Source organism: Lissotriton helveticus, chromosome 1_1 (assembly GCF_964261635.1).
Source record: "Lissotriton helveticus chromosome 1_1, aLisHel1.1, whole genome shotgun sequence".
NCBI classification, from domain to species: domain Eukaryota; kingdom Metazoa; phylum Chordata; class Amphibia; order Caudata; family Salamandridae; genus Lissotriton; species Lissotriton helveticus.
This window is the reverse complement of record NC_136057.1, coordinates 600,671,215-600,698,421: the sequence shown is the minus strand read 5'-3', so window position 1 is coordinate 600,698,421 and position 27,207 is coordinate 600,671,215. Positions and strand designations below refer to the sequence as shown.

Here is a 27,207-nt window from a genome sequence, read left to right as displayed (position 1 = left end):
CAACAACCAACATCATGGCCCTGTCCTTACTGATGGGCGAAGCAAAAACCACCAAGCTACCGCTATTTCTCTCATTTATTGATTACACTGCGGCCTTCGACCATGTGGACCGGAATAAACTTTGGGAAAAACTATTTAATTGGGGCATTCCGAAACATCTCCTAGACGCCCTAATACTTCTCCACTCCAACACCTGGGTTAAAATTAAACTTGGAACTGGCCAGCACCTCTCGAAGCAGATAAGGACAACTAAAGGACTAAAGCAGGGGTGCTTATTAGCGCCAATTCTCTTCAATCTGTTTATTTCGGACTTACCGGAAGAACATGACAAATGCCGAAATCATGCGCCCAAGCTAGGAAAAGTCACCCTCCCTAGTCTGTTATATGCGGACGATTTAGTGCTGATAAGCCGGTCGCCAATAGGCCTTCAGCATCTTTTGAATTGTACCCATGCCTTCTCGGTAAAGAATGCCCTAGAAATAAACCTCAACAAATCTAAGGTCATGACAGTTAACTACAGGAAGAAAAGGATCCCTTGTTGGTACCTGAACGGAGTAAAACTTGAACGGGTAGCCACATACAAGTACCTTGGTGTCATGTTGGATTCTAAGAATACGTCTAGGCCTCAGCTCCAGTCTATTCGAGGGAAGGCAACAATGACCCACCTCGCATTGAAATCTCTAAAGACTACACTCCCTGACCTGACCCTTAAACCCTTTCTTGAAATCCTCCGAGCGAAACTTCAACCAACGCTCACCTATGGGAGTGAATCGTTGCATGGGAAGGACGCTGCATTGCTAGACACAGTCATAGCCAATTGTTACAGGGCCATCTTCAATCTTCCCAAATACGCGTCTTTGGCCCAAATTCGTTTAGAATTTGGGGTGGTCAAACAAACATTAGAAAGACGGAGTGCATATGTAACTAACTGGCGCAAGATTCGCGGTGCAGATCCTGACTCCTTAAATGCCAGCGTTTGGGAAGAGCTACTTAGATGTCGCACTTCACTGCCGAGGGACTACCTATTTGGATCTCTTGACGTGTTAGGCTTATCCGATATTTGGGAATCCGCCATAGATCACCAGTCCTTCAAAAAGTTGGCAAAAAAATCTGCCAGAATAATTTCTGCAATAGAAGATAAGAAAGATCTAGCCAACAGGGCGCATGGATGGATAACGGTGGGAGACTACGGCAAAATACAGCCACAGGCATATCTTAATATCGGGATGAAAATAAAAATCAAAGAAAAGTTCCTGAAACTGCGCCTTGGAGCTATCCCGATATTGCCGCACCTGTCGCCATGGGAGAGAACTCATGCCTCGGCACTATGTCGCATGTGTAAATCTGGCAAGGAGGACATCATCCACGTGATATGCATCTGCCCGAGACTAATGGACTTGAGGCACAAGCTGTTGCTACCTTTTTTTAGATCATATGCCGTTCGGACTTGCAGGCAGGCAGTTAAACTGTGTTTTTCCTCTAGTGACATTAAACTGAACTGTCAGGTTGTGAAGTTCTTTGATTTAATGAAGGAAAGACTCAAGCACACCTGAAAGACTCATCGGAATTTAATAACAACCTTGAACTGACAATAGTAACTGCTGTATTTTAAATTATTTGTACCGTCATGGCGTTTTATATTTTTGTAAAGATTTTAATTAATCATATACAAATAAAAATATTACTTACTTACTTATAATATGAAGTATGGTACCAAATTATTCTCAGAACAAATTATCGCCACCTGGCAGGTTACATAAATCCGGAAAACTCGTGCTTTGAGATGATTTGAGAGGTGGCCAACCACCATTTCTTAAACAAAGTATTCGGAATGCTGCATGTGGGACTGACTCGGAGTCAGAAAGAATGAATGGTAGCATTGGCTATTAGAAAGCTACAAACTAAAAAGAGAGGGGCTTATTGACAAGAGGCCTGCAATGCCAGAGCATCACTTTTTTTACGCTGCGGTTGTGCAGGCCTCTTAATCATAACAATAAGGCAACGCAAAGCCATCCTGTGTGGCTTTACATTACCTCTTGGATATGGAGCAAGGCAGTGCAAAGCTCCATATTGCCTTACTCGGCATCAAGGAGGCGTTCCATGGCCATTGCCGTGGGTGTTGCCACATAACACCCATAGATTGTGACGCTGCCCCAGATTTACAAAATCACATCCACCAGGGGCAGCACCAAAAACTTACGCCACCCCAGAGCCAGAGTAATGAGGAGAAATGTTTTTGTTTTGCCTCCGAGCGTGTGTGCTGCATTCTGCAACTCACTTATAACGAGGAAAATGTCTCTCTGGATCGTTTTCATTAGGAAGGTTCCCCTTCCTGCACAAAAATGACCCTGCCTGCAACAGAGGCACCCTTTCACCGAGGTGCCAGGATGCCTACTTTGGCACTAGGCAGCAAATTGTGCGCCAGCACTGGGGGAAAGGACAGCAATGCACCATTTTTCAGAAAATTGTGCATTTCTGCCCGTTCACATTGGCATAGGGCAGCGCAGCAAGAAGACTTGTTGTACTGCCCTACACCAATTCCTCGTAAATGAGACCCAGAGAGACTGGGAACAAAAGACATCAATTCAGAACACTGATGATGAAGAAAGTGAGGCACGAAAAACAGTCATGATTATGGTTTCTCTTAGTGTTAAATACGTTTAAATAAGTTTCCAATGAGTTTAGGTAAGGGGTATAACAGAACCGTTTCCCTACTGTCCTCCTCGGATAAAAACGGAATATCTGACAAGAGAGGCGGGTCTGCCCGCTGTGGGGTCTTTCCTGCATTCCTAAATTCCAAGAAGTCGTTGATGATTGTTGTTTTTGACATTACCAGGTTCTAAATGCTTGGTGTCTGAACTGAGATGGAAGTACCACCAATGTGTATTTCTTGAAGGACAGAATGGTCTGGAGGGGGTTGGCCCAGAATGGAGCATCCTTTTTTTGTGTAAGAATTTTGATGAAGATTAGATCTAGGGTTAAAATTGCCAGCAAGTAACAACTGCCTCTCAAGTCCAACAAGCCCAGAACTGCATTGTACAATACTACTATTATGTCCCTCCAGCTGCTATGTGAAAATACGGACCATTTAATTAGCAAAAGTAATATTATATAAGAAAGAACCCAGCTGTGCATGCTATGCTGTAGAGGAATCCAGATAATGATGATAAAAAATATGAACAATAATAACAGCAATATTAATAATACTAACAAACAACAATGATACTAATAACAATGACAATAATGTTACTACTACTACTAATAATTGTTATTGTTAGTAGTAATAGCAATAGTATTACCTTAATATGATTCCTTCATTTCTTCACTTTTGACCTTGTGTACTTGTGCTGGGTAGGCTCGTAGCATCACTCATTGTCATTTTTTGCCTTAATTTGTAAAGTTTCTGGTATGCTTTTCTTCAAAGGGTTTTAATTTTCTATCCTTTGAGAGGCATTAACTCAAGTAGTACATACAATTTCATAAATGCATTTTCACAGCCATTTTCTCCAAGACTACCACAAAAGATTATGAGTAAAGAATATAATTGCTACAGATTTTTTATTTCTGTTTGACTCCATCATGGTCAATGTTTTCACATCTTGACTCGTTATGGAAATGTACTTACTGGTGGGAGTGCACGCATCCTCAGTTTTCAGTTTTATCAAATGCTGCCTAGAAAGAATAAGGGAAATGGAAATGATCAGGCCAAAAGAGTTGGATTCTGTCCAGTTCCTCAGTCTGCTAAGTGTGCTTTTGCGGAGACCTGTGAGTTTTTAAGTTGTGCTGTGTGGCATAACGGATACTTCAGAAGATATTATTTCCCTTCTCGTCCATCTGCCTGCTTCCACACCTTACGCATGCTCCTTATGATTTTCAGGTGCTTCAAATTAACACGAGAAGAACCATCACTCTGGCCCTTGGCTCCAGCAGACTGGACTACGGGAACACTCTCCACATAGAAATCACTGCATGCCTCCTGAAAAATCTACAGACAATACAAAACTCAGTGGCAAGACTCATCCTTGACCGCCACAGATGGACACACATCAACCTGCCCCTCAAGAAGCTACACTGGTTCCCGATCCAAAAGAGATGCCAATTCAAGATACTGACCCATGCATACAAAGCCCTGCACCACTAAGGACCAGCATATATCAACACATGAATGACCTTCCATCAACTGACCAGATAACTGTGACGCGCCCCCTTTTCTTCACATACAATCCCCGGATCCGCTGAGCCAACAGCAGAGGATGCTCTTTCTCTTACCTGGTAGTAAAAGCCTGGAACAACTTTCCCCTGCACCTTGGAAATGTTGCATCACTGCGAGAATTCAGGAAATGACTCATGGCCTGGCTGTTCGAATAAACAGAGCACCCCAAAGGAGCTAGTAACTCCAGCGCCTTGAGATTTTCAAGGGTGATTTGCTGTGCTTCATAAATCCTGATTGATTGATTGATTAACTTTACTTTATGACTCAGACTATTACTTAAAAATTGCTCATGATCGAACATTTTATATTTAAAGCAAATGTGTTCCTATTAATGCGGTTGATACATTGTAGTATATGCTAGTCGAACCTCAGTTGCAATGCAGGCTACACGTGATGAATTTGCTTTCAAAGCTGTTTCACTTGGCCAAATAGTTAAGCGTCATATTAAACAAAACCTCCTTTGGGATGAAAATCCCATACATATGTCATAGGAGCAGTGCCGCCCTGTCCTTGTACATTTGTGTACAGCCGAATGCATGTTTTCCCTCAGTAAGCCTGATAATCCACCTTGCCCAATGAGGACTGTTGTTTAGAGAGTGTATGTATGTTGTGTTGTCAGTTCACAGGGTTCTTGTGAAGAGACCCTGTATACTCCGCACTAGAGACCTTTGCAGTCATCGACATTCTTGACTTCACCCGCTGGGGATCCAATATAGTAGCTCAAGAAGACCTCACGGTTTTAGAACCATTGCAGTTGTCAACCTAGCCCAACTCACTGCAAGATATTGTCATTTGAGTCCTCAGTCAGTACCATGGTGCCAACTTAAAGCCTTATTTATACCCTAGCGGACAGTCCACCGGTCCACCATGGTGGCCTCCCCCCACCCTACCAGAGCGCCATCTACCCTATTCAGAGATCACAGCCTGCCGGGTGGAGATATCTATGGAGTGAAGAGACCTGAAGCTGCTCCCTTCACACCATTGAGGGTTTTGGTCGGCAGACACCATGTTTTAAGCACTCAGTAGGTGAAACTCCTGCTCCTGGGAGTTTAATTAAATATCCCTAATGCACAGGGAGTTTTCTCTGAGTGGCAGGCGTCCACCTTCAATGGGTGGATAGCTGTCAGTATGACCTGGGGCCCCTGGGCAGGCTGGCCACCTGGTCAGAGGCTTACACGGGCAGAGCCACTGAAGGGTCTGCCATTCTAAACCTGGCACTTCCTTGTATCTAAATAGCTAAATATAATAGGGGACAAAAAGTTGGCAAGGCAGGAGCACCATGATATATAGTGAAGCTCCTGCTCTGCAAATCTCAATGAGGCCATTAGTTTCCAGCCACTAGTACGCGTAATGGGTGCTCCTAGACTTGTGTGTGCCACCGCCACAGAAAAACCTTGGTTTTTGATACATGGGCTCCTGAACTGAATATAGCCTGAAAGACATTTAGTGTGGAATAAGACCCTTAACTGCCACCGTCCCTGACTAGTAGTTCAGTGGCAAAGGAAATTTGTGTCCCAGTGGTCTGGATCTTCCAGCATGAGGCACTGGATGACGGACCAACCTCCTGTAAATTCATACTACCCCAAGGATATTGTTTTTACTGACAAGTTTCGGCTGAATTCTTCATTGTGAAGTCAGTGTGCCTGCAGATGGTCCAGAGGATCCGTGCATCGAAAACAAAATCACTGCGTACCAAAATCCCACCAGTAACTCAGTAAAAAAAAACAACACCAAATGACTGCACCCAAATCCCAAAGACAATTTCTTTATCCTTTGAACTGAGTCTCTGAAATAGCTATTGTACTTATGCGTCTGTAACGTTGTAGAAGATTGTTCGTTTTGGTTTTGATTGAACCACGAAGTCTCACTTGCATCTTCTGAAGACTAACATGGACCGTAAGCTCTAATGGTAAATCTAATTCTAGTGCTTGGTGGTTAGAAATTATATTTCACTATTTTGGTATGATAACTGGTTAGGCGGATGCTAGGCAGGACCGTAGCCATGGGGAAAATTTGAGGGCCGGGCTGGGCCAGCCCATAATAATATTTGGCCTCTAACAAATGACAGAGGCAGCATGCACAGTATAGAGGGCAGGATTTCAGATGGTGAATGAACAATAAAGCGTCCTTTAATTTTTATTTTTATTTTGTTACATTTGCTGCGTGTTCCAAAACAGGTTAAATGGCAGGTTATATCTCCGTACAAATTGCTGCTTATTCTTTTAACGTGGAGATATTGCTTATTTTTCTTTCTTTGACTGCAAAGTGAGAGGAGTTTGTACAGTAAGCTATATGACAACCTCTATGGGGTAAAGGTAGGGCCACTGGAATTATGAGACAGGGGAGGCCTACATTATGGGGCAATGTTGACATAATTATGTGGCAAGTAAACACAAATTATCTGGCTCAATGCAGCACATTTTGTGATTGTATCACTTCATTATTTTGATGTTTTTACACGTTAGAACTGTCTGTGCAAATATTTCACTTCATTAGTAGTGGTTCCACATACAAATGTAGCTGCAAGTAACTGAGAGGTGACAGTCAATCTTTGCAATGGACCTTCCACTGCATGGCAGCATGTATTGTTGCATTTTTAGTAAGCTTTGATCTGTTTGCGCTAGAAACCAAATTTGTCTTTTGTTAAAATCTACAGATTATGCAGCAGATGATGGCTTGTGCAGCAAATGCAGCAAAATCATCATTATGCAGAAAATGCAGCAGGCGCAGAATCATATAATTCCAGTGACCTTCCATGCAGGAAGTGCAAATAGAAATACTGGAGAATGTCAATTTGCTTCTAATTCACAAACAATGTAAATGCCTGTAAATGAACTGTGCAAATATTTAAATATATATCAGCAGTTAAAAAAGCACAAATTAGGGACATTGTGTTTTATTATTTTGAAGTGGGATGGAAAGATAGAGTTTAATAGGATCAAAACAAATCTTGGTGATGCACAGATGATTGTATTGTATTGCACACTTGTATAGCACTTACTACACTCATGTGAGATGTGAGAGACACAGATGCGCAGTATATATTATTTCAGTACGCTGGCAGCTCTGAACAGCACTGCAGGTCCCTTTATGGTATTTCTTATGATTATAGTTAGCTCAGCTGGTTACTGTACTGGGTCAATCAATCAGAAATTCTGGGACAGATTTATTTAAATTTTATGCAATGCTACACAGCACGGAAACATGCTGTGCTGTGCTGCGTTGCGTGAAAGGCAGACAGCAGCAATTCAGCATATTTACAAAGATATAGCACATTTCTGCTGTCTCCTAGCACTGCCGAGCACCAATACAGTCACCCTTGTGCCATGGTGTAAGGGAGATTGCTTTATGGGCAGGATTATTTTTATGCAGGAAGACACAACTTCTTGTACAAAAACAATCCCTAGAGGCATATTCCTCTTTCAATGTGTGCTGCAGAATTCAGCCACATTAAATAAAACGTAACAATTAGAAAAAATGATATTTTTCCTTGTTACACTTAACTGGGGAAGAAATATTATCCTGATGCATTACCAGGTTTACTAGCTATAGTAAATGTGGGAATGCACCAAAATCCATAGGTGGATGCATGAGACCACCCATTTCCCACCCATGAACGCACTCATGACTCAAGGCAGTGATATGCTCTGCTTTGCATTACTTTGGATGTACTAAACCATGACAAAGTCATGCAATGTGGCTTTGCATGGCTTAATAAATACCCAAAACGATTTTGCTTGAGGGCAGCACCACAAAAGTGACACAGCACTAACACAAAATCTTAGTAAATCTGGCCCCTAGTGTATAGTTCAGGGCCCAAAAGCAGTTAGAACCCACAAAATGCATGCTGTCTGATGTCCGGTCCAACAAGAATTGACAGCTAATGTCAGGGATACGTTGGCCACATTGCATTAACATCGTTATGGACTTCGTCAGTTCCAGGAGACCCCCACACAATGGTAGGCGTCTGTGACTGAAGAACAGAGAAAATCACAGTGGTCAAAGAAAGGTGGCAGGTGCTGCTGGTGGCTATGCACAGTAAAGAGAACATTTCAATAGCCGTACATGGTCTATGGAGAAAAGGGCTAGCGAGAGAATACAAAATATTGAGAAGTACAAAGAACATAGAAAAGAAGATACAGAGAAGATGTTCTAGAAAAGAAGAGAAAATTAAGAGAAAGAAAGGGTTGTAAATAGAAAAAAACAAGAGAGATCAGGAGAGACAGGAATGGGAGGATAGATGTAGCAAACAGAAAGGGATGGTGGGGCAAAGATTGGGAGACTGGGAGAGAATAGAGAAAGTAAGAGAGAGCCTTAAGGAGCAAAATGAGAGCTACGTACATATAGGGAAACAGTGACTTGAGATTTTAAGTGGAATTTATAGCTTCCCATTTATTAACCAATATACACTTGGTCTAATGCGATTTCAAAGCACAATTTTGCACTTTATTTTCTTAACAAGATCGTAATGTAAGATCTAAAAATCACCTTGCATAGTGGTCATGAAAATCCTAATAATGTCTAACCTTGTTACTTGATCCACATTGCTTTTTACAAATTACTTAACAATGGCACCCCCTTGTTATTTGTTATTATATGCGCTGGGTGAGAAGTGCTGACACCTTCTGCTTTAACCCCTTCGATGCTGATGACGAGCTCAGCTCGTCATGAGGTACACCTCTCGTACACTCATGACGAGCTGAGCTCGTCATGAACCGCGGCTTTTTGAAAAAGCCAGCGCACAGCGGAAAAATGAGCCGCACGCATGGGGTTAATGCATTTCAGCCGTGTCTACATTTGCTGGTATAGTCACTGGAAAGTACAACCTACTTGCTGAGAAGTGCAAGTTCCATTAAGGAGGCGATTTTGCTTCCCAGGGTACATTTAAATACAGCAGTCCCTTATGAAGCTTGACTTTGATCTGCACCTGTAGTAATGCCAAACAATACCTCTGCAAATACATATTATCCATTTCTAGTAGATCTGGCAGGCTTCCATACATTGCACAAAGCTTGACCAGAGTCAGCCTACTTTACAACTTTACACCCTTCTTAGAAGTACAACCAGTATTTGGGAAAGGATGAAATAATAGAGCACAACATTCATTTGGTAATTGTTAAGGCCATGGCCCCTAAAAATATAGTTCTGGATGCATGCTGGTGCTAGAGACTTTTTGTTTTTGTTATTTATCCTACTTCCCATTTCCAAAATAGATAAATGAATGGACATTGACTTTATTAACCTCTACTGCTGTGTTACATGCATTTTGAGCGACCCATAGACACCGACACCAAGAAGACACTGGTTCTTTCAGAGTTTTGATTCACTTTGACCACTTTATAGAAAACCTCTCTATATTGAATTAGTGGATTTTTATTAAGACAAGGTAGAAACTATGTAGCAATAGAAGGGGAGGACTAATCATTATAAATACCTGCTAGTATAGAAACTCCTTGTGGCAGCAGTTTACAGAGACTTTCCTCTGAGGTATAACTGTGAGGCGTACAACAAATCTAGAGGAGAAGAGCAAAAAGGTAACCAAGAAGTTAAGTGTAACCAATTCAGTGTTGACAATCAAATGCTGACATAAGTAATTTTGAAGTGAAAGAATTTGTTGGATATTTACCAAGAAATATGAGCGAGGATACAATCTCAGTTTCTGTCCCGGTTAAATCATTACAGCCAAAATGTCTTACTTTATTTTGTTTGTATTCACGCTTGAAACACATTTACTTTGTGCCATCTCTTCATTTGCTGAATACAATCAATCTTTGTAGTTAATTCATGCAAACACTGTTATTGTAATTTTGCAGTAACTGTAAATTTACAGTTGATTGATTACTTAAGATATCTTTGCACTGCTGGATGTTGGTTATAACACCTTACACAAAAGCAGAAGGACATAAAACAAATCCAAAGGAACCTATGTCTCCATAGTACTATGTGATCCAGCTCCTAGAATAAACAGTTTTACTAGTTGTAAACTACCTCAGGTGTCATCATTGGGGCCTAGATCTCCCTGAGTGCCTTAGACCTTAGTGAGAAAACTCCCCACTGGCAATGAAAAGAAAATTGGCTATTGATTGGCTCTTTTATTTGGGAAGCCCAGAAACTGTGATAGTAGCACATTATGGACCTAACAGCTGGGTGCAAGACAACAGTAACACACTCTGAGTATGTACTATATACTCTCCTTGTGATGTTAAGGAACGCATACTGATAAATAGCACCACAAGATCTATTGTTCACCTTCTCAGGCTTTGTTCCAGCCCCCTAGGTAGTGGGCCGAATGATGGGGAATAGTTGGTTAGAGGCAAAGTAGATTTCAGGTATTATAGGGCTATTGTAACCTATGTATTAAGTATGCCAATGGCACTATGACTTCATTGAAAAAATGTGGGTAAGACCAGGTCCTGAGGGATTCTACCCTAAATTTAATAGAGCAAATGAATGTGGTCCAGGAGAGGCCAGCATCCTTTTAGGATGTAGTAGACCACAGTGTTGACCGCATTTTTGCACGCCATAGGTAGTCATTTCTGAATGGCTACCTCAGATTCACCAATGGTCATAAATAGATTAACTCAAGTCTAGTATGGAGGCTATAGTCCTCCTTGCCCAAAGATCCAGTTGAAGATCATCCAATATATGACATTTCTGTATTACAGATGTGCTTTGCACTTTGTATGTTGCACCTGTCCTCCCATAGTACACTCTCAATTTAATTATGTTATTTGTCAGAGAGGGGATTCTCTTCCATTTAAAGTACTTACCTGCTGCTTGTAGATTACTCTGGTAACATGCTCAGACAACTGAATAACTTCATTCCTGTTTGGAAGGTGATATGTTATTAGTCAATCAAAGATCTTTATTTCAGCAAAACAGCCATAAAAGAACAGCATAGAAGAAAAAATAAAAATACAGTAAAAACACAATGAAAATACATAATAAGTACATAATTAAAATAATCAATAAAAGTATTCGGCTGTGAAGCATGAAAAGAGTATACAATAGGATAAGTGGGAATAGAAAGTAATTCTAAAAATGCAACACATTTGTACCATCAGCATCAATTTAAAGGTTGTGCATTTTTAAACAAGGAGACGAGTAATCCCCACAATCATAAAGTGCAGTATTGACACAATGGGAAAAGAGAGGGGGCATCAATTGCAACACATTGCCTATGAAACCGTAAAATTAGCAAATTACTGTCTAAGCTCCTACATCGTCCGGAAATGTTGGATGGGGAGCTGAGTTTGTACCTGATTCACCCCATACAGTGCAGAAACCTTGAGATGGCGAAAACTATGGGGGTCATTATGATGGTGGAAGGCCCGCCACCGCCAGCCGTGCGAGGCGGGCCTTCAACCATCGGACCACGATTTCCCCCCACCACATTACGATGGCGGGGGGATCCAGACTGCGACTGTGGCGGACACAAAGACCGTTTGCCACGGAACCGCCACACGCAATCGTTCTGATTGCCTGCCGGGGCGGTCTGCATCCATAAAATGGCGACGGTGTCTAGCAGGCAACGTCCGCCAAATTATAATGCTGGCTCCAGCCGGGGATTGGTTTTGGGGGTCCGTTGCCGACCCCCATGGTGTTTGAGGGTGGTGTTTGTGCACTAGGGGGGTACCCATAGTACCCCCCTAGATTTCACTGCACCAAGTGGCAAGCAATGTGTGGTGTCTTCCACGCAGTGCACTGAAATGCACAACATGCATTTTTTACATCGCGACGGTTGCGGCAGTCAGCAGCACCCGCCGCAATGTTAAAGTGCAAAATGCGACCTCCATGGTGGCGGTTGCATCCTAATTGGGTGTGCGGGACTGCCGCATGCATGGCGGGCGGTCTCGATTCCCACCACAATGGCGGGTGGACTCAGGGCCGCACACCATTGTAATGACCCCCTATGTGTTGACTTGTGTCTGATTGCAGGATCCTATAGGCTACCAGATGCCGCCTACTTCCTAAATTATTACATACTTGAATCAATCATTTATCCCTGGCCTTCTAGTATGTTGGGCAGAAGAAAAGGCTATGCACCACTGATTCAGATGAAATTCAATAGAATGGGCAAACCCTCTCAGTGGTTCTGGTGGGGCCAGCCCAACTGACAGTAAATGCATGTAATGATAGGTTATCACTTTTGCATGTTTCACTATTCTCCGGCAATGTGCTGTCGATGTTTAGTAACATTTATTCAACTTTCAGCAATTTCTTTCAGTTCAATTTACTCAAGGAGTGGCTAAATTTGTACTAGACACCTGTTGACATACTTCATGATTTTTTTGTAGCCATTCATCAGAGGATTCCTTCCATTCGCGAGTCCTCACCTGCTGCTGATAACCGGAAGCCCATTTTTTGTTTTTGTTCTTCAAGTTCAATTTCTGTGACTTCAAAGTGTAAGAGCATTTCTGAGACATACCTTTAAGAGGTAAAATTCTGGATCTGTTGTAGACATTTTAATCAGTGAAGTTGCAGCAGCTGCTTTAGTTTCTAAAGAACAAAGCCTTATTTCATGGAGCTGTTATCCAGGAGACAAATCTCAGAGTTTATGGTGGTGGAGCATCTCCCAGTTTTAGTGGGCATGGATCAGATGATGCTGAGAAATAACGAAATATTGACAGTGCTGCCCTTCTTTTTCAACCACCTGTAGTGGCATTGACCATAGCTACTGGAGTGTCCATTTATTTAATGAAAATGAACATTTTAGCAGCAGTACTAGATGATTGTATTCTTTTGTGGTAGAACTTGAGGCACTGAGAACAAGCTGCGCTGAATGGAAACGGGGTAGTGTTGTACTGTATTCATGGAGTTTGCAAAAGGTATCCCTCCACGAAGGAATGAAGGCCGTCGCTGACTGGATGAAGAGTAGTCGACTAAAGCTGAACGCAGATAAGACGGAGGTCCTCATCCTCGGCTCCAACCCATCCGCCTGGGATGACTCCTGGTGACCAACGGCACTGGGGGTAGCCCCGACACCCACCGACCACGCACGCAACCTGGGAGTCATCCTCGACTCAACGCTCTCCATGACCAAGCAAGTCAACGCCGTCTCCTCCTCTTGCTTCAACACCCTCCGCATGCTCCGCAGGATCTACAGGTGGATCTCAACAGATACAAGAAGAACAGTCACCCAGGCCCTCGTCAGCAGCAGACTCGACTATGGAAACGCCCTCTACGCGGGAGTCCCGGCCAAGCTCATCAAACCTCTTCAAAACGTCTCTGCACGCCTCATCCTCAACATACCACACCACAGCCACATCACCCCCACATCACCCCCACCTGAGAAGCCTGCACTGGCTCCCCGTCGACAGGAGAATCTCCTTCAAACTCCTCATCCACGCAAACAAGGCACTCCACAAGACCGGCCCAGCCTACCTCAACAGACGACTCCTCTTCTACGTCCCAAACCACCAGCTGCGCTCCGCCAACCTCTCCCTCAACACCGTCCCGCGCATTCGAAGAACAACCACCAGCGGCAGATCCTTCTCCCACCTTGCCGCCAAGACCTGGAACACCCTCCCACTCAGCCTATGACAGACCTAAGACCTGCTGACCTTCAGGAGGCTACTCAAGACCTGGCTGTTTGATCAGTAGCGGCACCCCCCCTTTGTTTCCCCTGCACCTTGAGACCCTCACGGTTAAGTAGTGCGCTCTACAAATTCTATGATTGATCAATTGATTTTGGTCTCCTCCATGGTATTTGCTTACAATTATAGCTTCACTTCTCGTTCTAATGTTGTTTGTGGAGCTTGCTTGAGCGATAGACCATAAACCAAACCTTGAAATTCCATTATTGTTGTACGTAAAAACTTTAATGGTACTCCAAACCCCCATTCCCTACCCGCTCCCCTTCTCTCTCAATCGACACTACCATGGTTTGGTCGTCTGTGGTGCTCGACTTTCTATTTTTTTAGTAGTAACATACACTTGTAAATTGGGCTCCATTCGCTTTTTCAGGAGGTGGAGACATGTAAGTTACACTTTTTTAGTAACTTTGCACTGGTTTTTGTGAATAGCCTAATTTAGTAAAGTTTCTCAAAAGTTTAAGAGTAAATTACACATATAGATTTACTCTCAAGTGTTATTTACCTTTGTCTATAGCCTTGATTGTTGTGTCCGGTAGCGGCTGAAGATGTAGAATTTGGCACCCAATGATATGTATATTGCAAAGTGTATGCTGCACTACAAACATATTTTTTCCCTTTCTTCTTGTGATTAAGTCTAAAGAGTTGCATATCGAAGATTATAGCATCTTTGCTTGTGCAATCTTATATGTAAAAATGAATATATATATATATATATATATATATATATATATATATATGTTTTTCCTATTAAAAGAAGTGTTGGCAATATAGCAAGTGCAACTTATAACTATCAGGCATAAACTATGTATCTAACAGTCACCTATTTAACCTCATTATGGGCCTTGGTCATAAAGGGCTTTCTATGAGAAGTCGTGTCTGGCTTCTGTCTTAGGTGTAAATTACTCCTCAATCGCCAAGGCTGATTCACAGAGCATTTTCCTCGAGTTGTTGTGTCCTACAGCAGGTTTAGGTGTGACTTGCCCATACATTTCCAGAAGTAAGACATGCTTGCTTGCAGAACAACGATTTGTAAATCAGGAGCCGAGCTTAAAGCCTCGCCAAAGGCCAGAGCAAGACTATAGAGATGTCACAAACGAGCTTTTTGAGCATTCATTTGCTCTGATGTTTCATGGGCGGGCCATCAGGACTTCTGATTTTAGTAGCAAATATATCTAATATTACTGAGTGTATCGATGGATATAATGAACTCATAAATAGAAGCAAAAGGTGTAGCATCAATCTACAGTTTGCGTAAAAAAAATGGTGATATCATTAATATCATGGGTCTTTCTTGCATTCACAAAATGTCTTCCTGTCCTTATACAGCTCCTATCCGAAGAAGCCAACAACAATGCCTTCATTGACAAGCTGGAACTGGAACACTTGAGAAGTCTGCAGCAGATTCGGTCCCTCGAGGCGAGACTAGAGGTCAGTGTCTGTCATTTCACTGCTAATTACACCATTGGGCCACTACAAAGGAAACTCACAGCAGCTGCAGATGGAGATTTCCATTCCACTTCCACGTACATTATGAATAATATGGCCAATTGTTTCACAGGAAGAAGAGACACGCACCAGCCGACAATGACTTCCTTCATGTACTTGCTATTTAATTTCCTCTGACTTTTGGGAACTTTTCGTCTTTTTCATGACTCCAAAAAAATGTGAAATTAGCTGGTAAAAAGTGGAATATATTTTTATTAAAAATGAATTAAGAGCAGCGTGTCTCAATTGAGATATTCTGAAACGTGTATTTTGGAGAGTAAACGTTCCCCATGCAAGACTGTAGTGAGGAATTGAATGTGTAGGCCTTTGTGCTCTTGGCCATTGTGGTGCCACTTTGGTGCCTTGGCAAGAGGTTGGCTCCATCAGTGACAAGGCTTTGCTGTATGTTAGTCTTGAATGATTCTCTGCTCTTGTGTGAGAAAAATCTGCAGTGCCTTTTCCTGCGTAGACCATCGGAGTTCTCTCTAACAGCTACTCATACCTTTTGAATACTGTGTTTGATAGCATGAGTACGTCAGTACTTGTGTAGCCATCACTTAGTGCATGCATGCTATAGTAGTGGATGGTCGGTGGCGAAAGGTGCCCAGTCCAAGATCACGCGGAGTTTGTGGGTGGGCGCTGTGCAATTGCAGGTGCCAAAGCACCAACATGGACACTCACAGGACAGTATCTCAATAATGGGATCAACTACAAACAGATTGCACTTTAACAGAGAGAATTGCAGACAATACAAATACTGCAAACGTGTACTTCGGTTCAGCCCGCTGCTTACAATAGATTGGCTTTCCTGGTGCATAGCCTCTATACCATCCTTTTGATTCATTCACTGGCTTCTTTCCACTGCTTACCTTTGAGGAACTACGTTTTTTTTTTTCTATCAGTACTCCAAGAGAATGTATGTGCTTTCTTCCTCTCTTCCTCGTGTGCTGCTTCCCCGCTCAAATTCTCACCCATGATGTCCCTGTTTCTCTGCCACCCCAGTTCATTCAGTGTTGTCCCATCTCTTATATCAGTTTTCTGCTTTATTTTAATTTTATTTTTCAAATCCCTTCTGCCCCTTCATTGCTCCCCCACACTCCACCACTCTCTTGCTTTGCTCTCTCTGCTCAGCATCAGTGACTTGCTAACTCCTCCAAATCTTCCCAAATGCATTTGTGTTTTTAAAAAAAGTTCATTTCGTTTTATTTTTTTGAAAGCCTGTTCCCAGATTTGGCTAAGGGTGACTCCTTTCACTTTGATGCAACGTTTTTAAATGTACTGCTCCAAGATAGGTCTCTCTCTTCTTTGTTACTGCAAATGTGTGTGGATAAGTGCTTGCAAATCCTTATGTTGTGGCAACTTAGTAATTATATGGATCAGCATCAACAAAAGCAAATGGGGTAACTTCTCTGAAAGGTGAGAACTATTGAGGTTGCTAATGGTTGTTTGCAGTGGTTTTGAATGAGATGGTTTGTGGCAAGGCTTAGTCTAGATGGAGATGAAAGTATTGGTCGTGCAGCACATTGAAGTGTTCACCATGCATGGGCCGTTGTGACCTTATTGAACATTTTCCCACTCCCATATCTGTTGCTTCTGTGGGGGCAGTGCCAAAGAGACATGGTGGATGAAGTGTAGTTTAGGTGACCCTTTGCACTTTATTTTGATGAAGTTGGAGAGGAGAGGATAACTGGCCACACTGAATGAATGTGTCTAATCCACAGTGCCCAGTACATCCAATAGTTAATACTTTATAATTGGCTTAGCCAGTTCTGCCTAGTGCTTTGGCATTAACACTTGTTAGTTTTGTTTTGCTGCATTGCTTCTGATAGGTTGTGCCATCCCTTTTACACTCTGCTACATCATAAAGTATATTCTGCCCCTGGATATCCCCTGTTGGAGACTACACTCAGTATACCTGTTTATGAAGCTGTTTATGATACAGGTTCTTTGGAAACTGATCAGGAGTTACATAGTTTGTTTTTGGGTTTAATTTATACCCAGAATCTGACTTATTTCAGAATTCCTCACTGGATGTCACATACCCAAGCACCATCTTGTACAATACTGAACTGGGAAGAGATAAGACTATGGATTCTGCACTAGTTGTTTGTTTTTAGGATAATTTTAAGGTCGAGCCTAGGCAGCACGTGTGCTGTCTCTTTGAGACATGTTGTACACACTTTGTGGGCTTACAGCCCGCCCGTCGCTTTTTATTTGTGTATTTGATTGTCGTTTAAAACAGTTTGCTTACTAGTGGTTAATCTTTCCTCTTTGTCCCTCCTTGTTATTATTTGTTCCCTCCTGCAGAGCAGCACCTAACTACTGGTATCTTTCTACTTTAGTGCTAATCTTATCGTACTTGGGACAATTTATTTGTTTCTTTCCTGTTGGTCTTAGTCGAAGATTCACCCGTACCGATTACTATCGGCATTTGTCATTTTCATTCAGTATATAGTTTACAGACAGTACGATCAAAAAGGACACTGTTCCGTGATAACGGGTGCGTGTATGTCACCCGAATTGAAATGGAAGAAAGAGACTAGAATAGAGGAGAGGTAAGAGAAAGGGGGTGAAAGAAGGAAAAGAGGCAGATGTATATCCCCAGTTTCAAGGATCCAATCCCGAAGGGGAAGGCCAAGTCTTGCCTCTTATTCACCCTCACATACCCGGAAGGATGTCATGCTTCATCATCAGGCTTTTTTGGCTCCTCGTTGGGCCGGCGCTGCAAAGCCCGACGGGCCCCCGAAGGGTCTCTTTCACGGAGATCTTTTAAAGAGAAAAAGCTGGTAGGTGAGTCAGGGTGTGAGGGCAGGGAAGGAGCGAGAAGGGATCCAGAGCAAAAAGGTGGTGTGGTGCGTGCAGGGAAGGTTAAAACTACCTAGGGGTATCCACTGTTGGATCATTTATTCTTGTGGTGCCCCTGGTAGGCTAAAAAAACCAAAGGGTCGGTGAGTTACGAGAGGGCTTAATGTGCCACTGTAACTAAACACAAGGTCGACATGTTTCACGCTATATATGTCCTAGTGATCTGTAGAGTTTCTTCAGGACCTAAAAGGGAATGCAAGTGCACGTCAGAGAGGGAGATAACCCCATCAAATGTGTGAGGTCGCTCGTGGTGGACCCTAGGGAGAAGTACCTAGAAAGTCAAATGATCTCTATAAGTAGATCTGTCCACGCGATGCCCTCTTAATGTACGTTGGGAAAACTCCAAAGGCTAAGCTGCGCTGGTTGTGCCCGCATCCTTGTGAGGTTAAGATGGGTGCTCGCTCCTGTGCACCTACCCTCACCAGCAGCTGCTTAGCATCGCGTGGACAGATCTACTTATAGTGCCACTCCACTCTACACAACTGCACTCTGTGCAACTGCACTCTGCTCTACGCCACACCACTCCATTCCACGCCACTCCACTCTATGCAATGCCGCTCCATTTTACGCCATGCCACTCTACTCTATGCAATGCTGCTACACTCTACACAACACCACTTCTCTCTGCACAGTGCCACTCCGCTTTACACCACTCCACGCTACTGCACTCTATGCCACGCCCCTCTATGTCACACCAATCCACTCTACTCTATGCCACTCCAATCTACCCCACTTCACTCTACGCAACAACACTCCGCTCCATGAAATGCCACTCTGCTCCATGCAACAACACTCTGCTTTACACAATGCCACACAACTGCACTCCTCTCTACACCAAGCAACTCCACTCTACGCCGTGTCACTCCACTCTGCGCCAGGCCACTCCACTCTGCGCCACGCCACTCCACACAAGCAACTCTACTCAATACCCCTCCACTCTAAGGAGTGCCACTCAACACAACACCACTCCACTCAACGCCACTACCCTCTACATAATGCCACTGTATACCACACCACTCCACTTAATTCAACTCCACTCAATTAAACTCCACTCCACTTTATGCAACTCTACTCCGCTACGCCTCTCCATGCAACTGCACTCCACTCTACGCCACACCACTCTACACAACGCCTCTCCACTCCACTTTATGTAATGCCAGTCCACACATCTATACTCTACTCTGTGCCACTTCGCTCTCACAATCTACTCCACTCCAGGCCACTCTACTCCAATCTACACAACACCCTTTACACTGGTCAACTCTGATCTGCACTACTCCACAACACTTTATAGCACTCCACAACACTCTACTCCACTCTCACAATCTACTCCATTCAACTCTGTGCCCTTTCACTCTACAACACTATACTCCCTACATTACAATTCAAAACACTACACACCACTCCATATTACACCATACCACTCAACTCAACACAACTCTACGCCATGCCACTCCATAACACTACACGCTACACAGCTTTAGAACACTTCATTCCATGCCCCTTTACACATATAGCTTTTAGCCACACTGAATAGCAGCCACACTAGAGTACAACATGACTAAAACATATTGGCAAAGTCATAGGCGAAACATATTGGCTATGCCAGTGTTTTGCTTTAAATTGCTTTTGCCTTATCCCTATTATTGAATAGATACCACATGATAGGACATTGTGATTGAATATTCCTGATTGATAGTCTGCACCTCCCCAAATGCCAAAATCCATCACTTGTGCAGACGTCACTACACATATACATGATATCGACCTGTTAGAGTCCAGTTGCACAGCTACTGCTTGCTGCTATCATGCACATTCATTAGGCATGTTCACTTATTTGTGTTTGTCTATGCAAAGGGCTATTGCGTGTAGCCATGGACAAATGTCCTTATTTAGAGTACACCAAGCTAAACTCCATTCCAGCAGGTCAGTCGAGGGGTGTACTCCACTGCCCTGGTGAAGTGCAACCTGCCATTTGTAGTTTATTTCTAACAGCAGCTCATTGAAGGCACTGTAACTTTGTGGGCGGCTGCCATGTTAATGTAGTTGCACAGAAAAGTGTTTTGTTCTTCAAAACTAAAGTCCCAAAGCAGAAATTTGTTGCTGAAAAACAAAACATAAATGTCGCTGATATGCTGCCAGTTTTCTCACAGCTGTTGGGAACACATTTATTTGCTTTCCTGTTTGTGACTGCCATGTTTTTCCTTACTATCCACAGTAAGAAAAAAGTACATCAGAACTGTGGAACTGTGAATTAGGCAGATAGGATATCCACTATGCATTTGACGGAGTATGCTGTGTGCCATACTCTAAATGAGGGCCAAAGTCTGGAAAATGGGCCACATTAGTTATCCCAAAATATGGGGTGAATAAAACTGGAACATTTATTGCATTGCATGTGTTCCAGTTTCATATTACTCCACAAATGACAATGGAGCTCGAGACCGCAAACAGCATAATCTTCAGGTACCTTCAGAAAAGCCACGTTGGTGTTGATTGTAGGAGCCATTTCCTCTATAGTCACAAAGTTATGTTCATTGGCTTGCAAAGGAGATCTGGGGCACTAATGCAAGCAAGGAAGATGCCCTGCCTGGTTCTGTGCTTGAGTGTTACAGAGACAGTAATGGAAGGGGCCCCTGGGCCCCTCTAGTTCTCTGCTGATGTCCACACCTACGGCCTTGTCTATATTTCATCAGCCAATACAACTGCTATCCTTTTTTCTTGTTTTTTAGCATCATTCTAAATATTGCTACCTAAATGTTTAGACAAAATGTTTAATACTGTAATGTAATGGTTTTAACCATTATAAATTATTAGTGTTCAATGTTTTATGGATTAAAATGCTGAAAACAAATTATTAAGGAAAATGACTTGCATGTTCCTTCAATGAGCATTGATAGTGCTGTCTGAGGTTTCCACCGTTTTCCGAGAGTCACAGACATTTTCAAAGGGTGGATTATTAATCCAACACATCCCCTTGTTTTGGTAAAAAATTCAGATTTTCCATCCTCTACATTTCCTCTTTTTAAAAATAAATTGAAAGTTCATACCAAAAATCTTTCAACTAATACTCTGAAATGCAGATATTCTTCACATGCCCATCCTTCTTTTTTGTTTACTGCACCACTCCATCAATATACCTTGAATAACACACATTTCTAATTGTGAAACCCTTAAACCCGTAATCTGCGTACCCTAAACGCTATATCCTTAACCCTTTACAATTAACCCAATATCCTTAAAACCTATGCGCTATATATTAAACATTGACCTCTAAACTCTATTCAGTAACCTTCACCCCTTTACCCTATATTTTTAGCCCTACACCTTTAACAACTATACTATAAACCGATAAGAAAGGAGAAAAAAGAAAGAGGCAGAGGCATTAGGAGATTAAGCATAGGGAGAGGGTTTGGGTAATAGCAATGAGGGAAATACCTGAGGCAGAATGACATCAATTTGAAAAGAAACTCACTCCTTGTAAGAAATGCTTAATTACACCGAGGACCAATCAAAGAAGGATTACACACAGAAGCTAGGTTGGGTAAGAAAAAATACATCTTGGTCACGTTTCCACAATGCTACATACAATTAACCATTGGAAGCCTGCTCTTGTACCAGGGAGGGCAGTGAGGGGCCACAGAGGCACACATACACAATTACTCACACTCATGAATTTACACATTGACCAGACACACACACATCCATTCACAACACTCAGTCCCAAATATTCATGCAAAGATGCACCAAACATTAAAAATAAAATCATACTTACCTACGCAGTTCTGACTTGGAGATCACAGGAGGGCTGGGAAGGTGTGCAGACAAAATATCGAGTTGGAAATTTTGAACTACAGTAATATTGAGTCCTAAATATCGTCAGTGAGAAATATCAACAGCAAGAATATTTTGGCCAAGAATATCGATTTGAAGGTAAGAAATATTGTTTTTAAAAATATAGAAGTGAATAATATAGTTTGCAAAAATATATTTGTTTAAAATACCGATTTTTAATTAGTGTTATATATTTTAGTATATGTATATGATGTATTTTTTGTAGAAGTATTGTGTATGTTTTTAATATATGTATTACATTTTTAGTAGTTATCAATTTTATTTTAATAAAATGTTGTGTTTTTTTAATTCTGTAGCGGGTTGTGGGTTTATAGGGGAATAGGGTGGGGAAGTAATTTAATTATAGTAATATATACATAGTAATATAATTTAATTACAATACATTAATTACATGTTTTTATTTATTAATATTTATTTAGTTGAGATTTTATAGTGTTAATTGTGGGTAGTAATTTATTTTTAACTAATTATTAATTTTTCGTTAAAATTTATTAAAAATTAAATATAGAAATTGTGTAATTAATTTTAGGTGCAGGTTGTGGGGGTTTATAGGGGTGAAGGGTAGGAAGTAAGTTATTTTTTTATTAATGAATAATTATGTTGTTAAATATTATTAATTAATTAATTGAAAATTAAAATTTTTAATTGTGTCGTTTTTACCCCTCTACTGTCCAACACTTTCCCACTGTTGCAGTCTTTGGATTGGGAATAGTAATTTTTATCCCTCTGCTATCAAACACTTTCCCTACTATTGCACTGACTGGAGTGTGAATAGTAATTTTTACCCCTCTATCCAACACTTTCCCTACTGTTACATTGACTGGAGTGTGTTATTTAAGTTTAAATATTTTTAAATAGTTTAAAGTTTTAATTAATAATAGAATGTTTTTAACATACATTTTATGTTATTGGTATATCTATTATATAAGTTTTTTTTGGTCACATTTTAAAATATTTGTAAACTTATAAAATACATTTAAATTAATAGAGTATTAATTGTTTTACAGTAATATATATAATAATTATTATATATGTGTTTTTAACCTTTTTAAGTTTAGTTTGTTATTTTTGTTAAAATGTATGTTAAATCTATTAATTTTGTTAATTAAGTTCAAGTATCAAAAAGTCATTTTGCGATTCTCAAATAGCGATTTTATGCAAATCGCTATTTGAGAGTCGCAAAATGCTGTGTAAGTAGGATTTGCAATACATTTTGCAAATCCTACATATTCCTTAATTGCGAATCTCAAATTGCGATTCGCAATTAAGGAATACCTCCCTATTCATTCCTATGGGCCTAGAGTCCCATAGGAATGAATGGGAAGACATTCTCAATTTGCGATTAGCAATTAGCGAATCGCAAATTGAGAATGCAATTTCAAGGGTGCAAGGGTGTCAAAAGGACACCCTGTTGCACCCCTGAAATAAGCATGGGTGCACATGTGACGCACATACATGCCCTAAGGACATGTATGTGCTTCACACTGCACTTTGAAAAATGCAAAAAAGTGCATTTTTCACAGAAATCGCAAATTACCACCAACTTGAAGTTGGTGGTAATTTGCGATTTCTTAAGGCAAAATTGCACTTTTTTGGTGCTTCTTACATTGCATTTAAGGAATCGCAAAATTTGAGATTCCTTAAATGCAATTGCAAAATAAGGAATGCCAAATTTTGCGATTCCTTATTTTGCACGCAGATGTGCATCATACATACCACAAAGGAAAAATGCGATCGAAATGCCGAAATTCTGCGAATTTCGGCAATTGCGATTGCAATTTTGCTTGATACATATGGCCCTTAATATGTATTATATATATATATAAAAAACGTTATTTTTTACATCTATATTTCTGTCATCAATATTTTTTGTTTCAATATTTTTGTATTTACCTTTATAAATATAGGATGTCGCTATTTATGACTCGATATTGTGGTATGGGGATATTTTGGGTGTCGATGTTTTGTCAGTGAACAGATTGGGAATACTTCCTTCCCTCAGCCAATGAAGAAGACCGCAGTCCCTCACTTGTCACAGAGTTGGTGGGGGTCAGTGACACTCGGTTCTGGCCACTTCAGGGATTAGAACTGAAGCACCGAGGTCCGAGGCAATCAGTGACACTCCCCCTCATCATAAGGGGGAGGACCTTGAAGTGCTTTGCCAGGCTGAAGATGTTACACCCATGGAAGCTGTGACTTCTTCAGCCCGGCAAAGTTCATTTAAGGCAGGCAAGAGCTTGCGCATTTCGTGCATGTCTAGTTCCTGGCAGCCTGACTTGTAAATAAAGGGTGTCTGACCTTTGCTCAGCCCGACAGACATTCTTTATATTGGCCAAAAGGTGACGGGGAGGCAAGAAGTATCTATTAACTATCTTGTGTTAGGGGCGTGTCCAAGATGGCAGCCGCAGCGGATGCTTCCTAAAGAGCTCCACGGCGGGCCTGCCTAACCTCCTGCTCTTACCCTGCGATCTAGGCCCTAGGGTGCCCTTACCCTGAATCATAAATACCTGGGAACTGGCCTGGAACAAGCCGACTCCCGGGTGAGCATCTGTGGTGGGCCCCATTGGTGGGTGCCGGTGTCGGGGCCTGTGGCACCAGCTGCCTGTGGCTGGAGCCTTGGTTTATTGCTGCGGCGGCGCTCCCCTGATGTTCGGGGGTGACCGTGGTGGCCTGAGGCAGTGCCGATGAGTGAGCGAGCGGTCTGTGATGGTTGATTGATTGCGGCTGTGGTGCTGGACCAGGCGCCCGGCCGTTGCATGGAAGGCCTGTGTGCTGTGGGCGGCACACTGGGGTTGAAAGCTGCTGCCGCGGGCCCGATGTCAGGTCGCTGGGGCTCATCAACGGTGATCTGAGGCAGAGGTGGACAAGGCGAGGCCCTCTGGGTACCCAGAAGGACTGACTGGGCCCCCTGAGAGTTGCCACAGCGACGAGCGGGCCGCGGACCGAAGAAGCCCGGATGAGGGTGGTGCCGAAACATCGACAGACGGCCCGTCCTGGGGAGAGAAGGCCCAGAGGTGAGGAGACAGCCTGACCGGCCAAAAGTGATCCAAAAGGAGACAGGGGTCCTGCTGATTCTGCCTCCTGGGGACATTATTCAACTTTCACTGGGGCTGCTGGTGGAGGCACGCCCTGAACAAGTGGCCCCCACCTGTGACATCTGTGGCCTTATGGGACAGCGGACCGAGGTGAAAGCCCTCTGTGGGCCGGCTCCATCAGTGGCCACACATTGGAGAAACACGGAGGAGGTGGGGGCCCATCTACTGCATTATTGGCATCATCCCACTACAACGGCCGTCAAAGAAAGGCAGTTGAGCATTTGGTGGTCATGTCGCACCTGAGTGGCACCACCAGGTGGCGCATGGAGACCACAGGCCTTGCTTTCCCTCCTTTGCCCCCCGGCAGCCCTGGGGGGCTGATAGTCGCTTCCGGGGCCCGTGTTGCCGCGACCGCCAAGTGGGCGTGCCGGAGCAGGCTGGGTTGGAACCCTGTAGCCCTTTGAAATTTTGGACCTTCTCGTCATGGGTGAATACGTGAGCCCAGCCATATTCTCCCCAACTGGAGCGGAATGAGGCAGACTCAGGGAGTTAGAGATCGGAGGAGAGCTCACTGCGACTTGATCTGGGCCCACATCTCAGCAACAGAGGACCGCTGGTATGGGAAAAGACAGGCCCCAAGAGGGGTCCAACAAACTAAAATCGACCAATTCACGGCCCAGGGCACTGCGGCACGTTCGGTGCCTCTGGCGGCCCCTGTGCCAGTCACGGCAGGCCCCACGAGCGAGCCCTCAGGCACCCAGATTCTCACATCTATAGAGGCCTCAAGTTAACTGGTCCAGGCTAAGATAGATACAGTTTCATTGGATGTGGGCTTGCTGCGGGTCGACCTACGGGCGGTTGTGGAGCGATCCCTAGCCACGGACCAAAGGTGTTGACACTGGAGACAGAGGTCTCCTCCCTGAAGGCTGCCTTAACAGAATTAACTGAAAAAACGACCATGCTGTGGCACTGAGCTGAGAATGCGGAGGGACGCTTCTGCAGATCTAACCTCCACTTTTTGGGGTTCCAGGATGGTGTGGAGGGCTCTGAGCTCGAACTGTTCCTGGAAAAATGGATCAAGATGACTCTCCCCTCGACGCCCCTCTCCTCCTGCTTTGAGCAGAAACACCGGGCACTGCCCATCTCCCTGCCCCAGTGGGGGCTACACCCCGCATCCTCATTGCTAAGATCCTCAACTACATAGACCGCGATCACATCCACCGAGAGGCCTGACGCAGATGCGATCCAGTTTTCGAGAATCACACCATGCGTATCTTTCTCGATTACACATGTGTTGTTCAGCAACTCAGAATGTCTTTCGGTTGCATGAAGCAGAAGCTCAGGGCAATAAACTTAAAATACGTGCTGCTATACCCTGCCAAACTCTGAGTAATCCACCAGGACAAAGCCCATTACTTCACTACTTTCGAGGTGGCCTGGGGCCGGTTGGAAGTGAGAGGTGACAAACGGATACCGGCCCCTAGGAGCTCTGGCAGGCTACCCACAGAACCTTGATTGCTGACCAAGCCACAGAAGCACAACCGCCAAAATAAACAATCCTCCCGGTCCACCTAAAAAGTAGTGGTGCAACAAGATGGCTCCCTGGATCTTGAACATAACAATTCGGACGGCGCGGTAGGTCGGGCAGCCCTAATAAGCCAGGCTCTCCTGCTGGTGGAGCGCGAAGAGGCCAGAGCGCTGGTGGAGGTGGTGTCTGCTGCTAGTTCCGAAGCCAGTACCGGGGACATTGTAGAGGATACCCCTCAAACTTCCAATACTTGATCATGGCACTTGAATCTGATGTCGCCTGAATCTTAACTGAAGCCACACAGCACCCCGAGGAGGTCAGCTGACTGTGATATTCCTGAGGAACTGTAAATAAGCTGAGTCTCCTCAGGCGGTTCACCGGATGTCTGCCGAGAACACTTACTGTGGACTTGAAATGTCTGCCTGACTGCTTGGATTGGCGGGCCACCCCACCTCTTTTCCCTCTCTTCTCTTTACTCCTCCAAGCCTACTTCACCTTCTGTACAGCTTTACTCTAGGGACTCATGGTCCTGACCCCTCTCCCCCACTACCTCTTTTCGACTCTTTTATCTCCCCCTTTCTCTTTTACTCTACTTTCTTTGCATGTTTCACCCTCCTCCTTCCTCTCCTC

General features: G+C 43.2%; 1 protein-coding gene across 1 annotated transcript in view; it reads left to right on the top strand.

Annotated features, from left to right (window-relative positions):
* LMNTD1 (lamin tail domain containing 1) overlaps positions 1-27,207 on the top strand; it is a 1,426,354-nt gene that overhangs the window by 798,939 nt on the left and 600,208 nt on the right. The window contains exon 8 of the mRNA XM_078647754.1: positions 15,136-15,237. Within this exon, the coding sequence (XP_078503880.1) occupies positions 15,136-15,237 (102 nt within the window). The remainder of the gene's footprint in view (positions 1-15,135; positions 15,238-27,207) is intronic.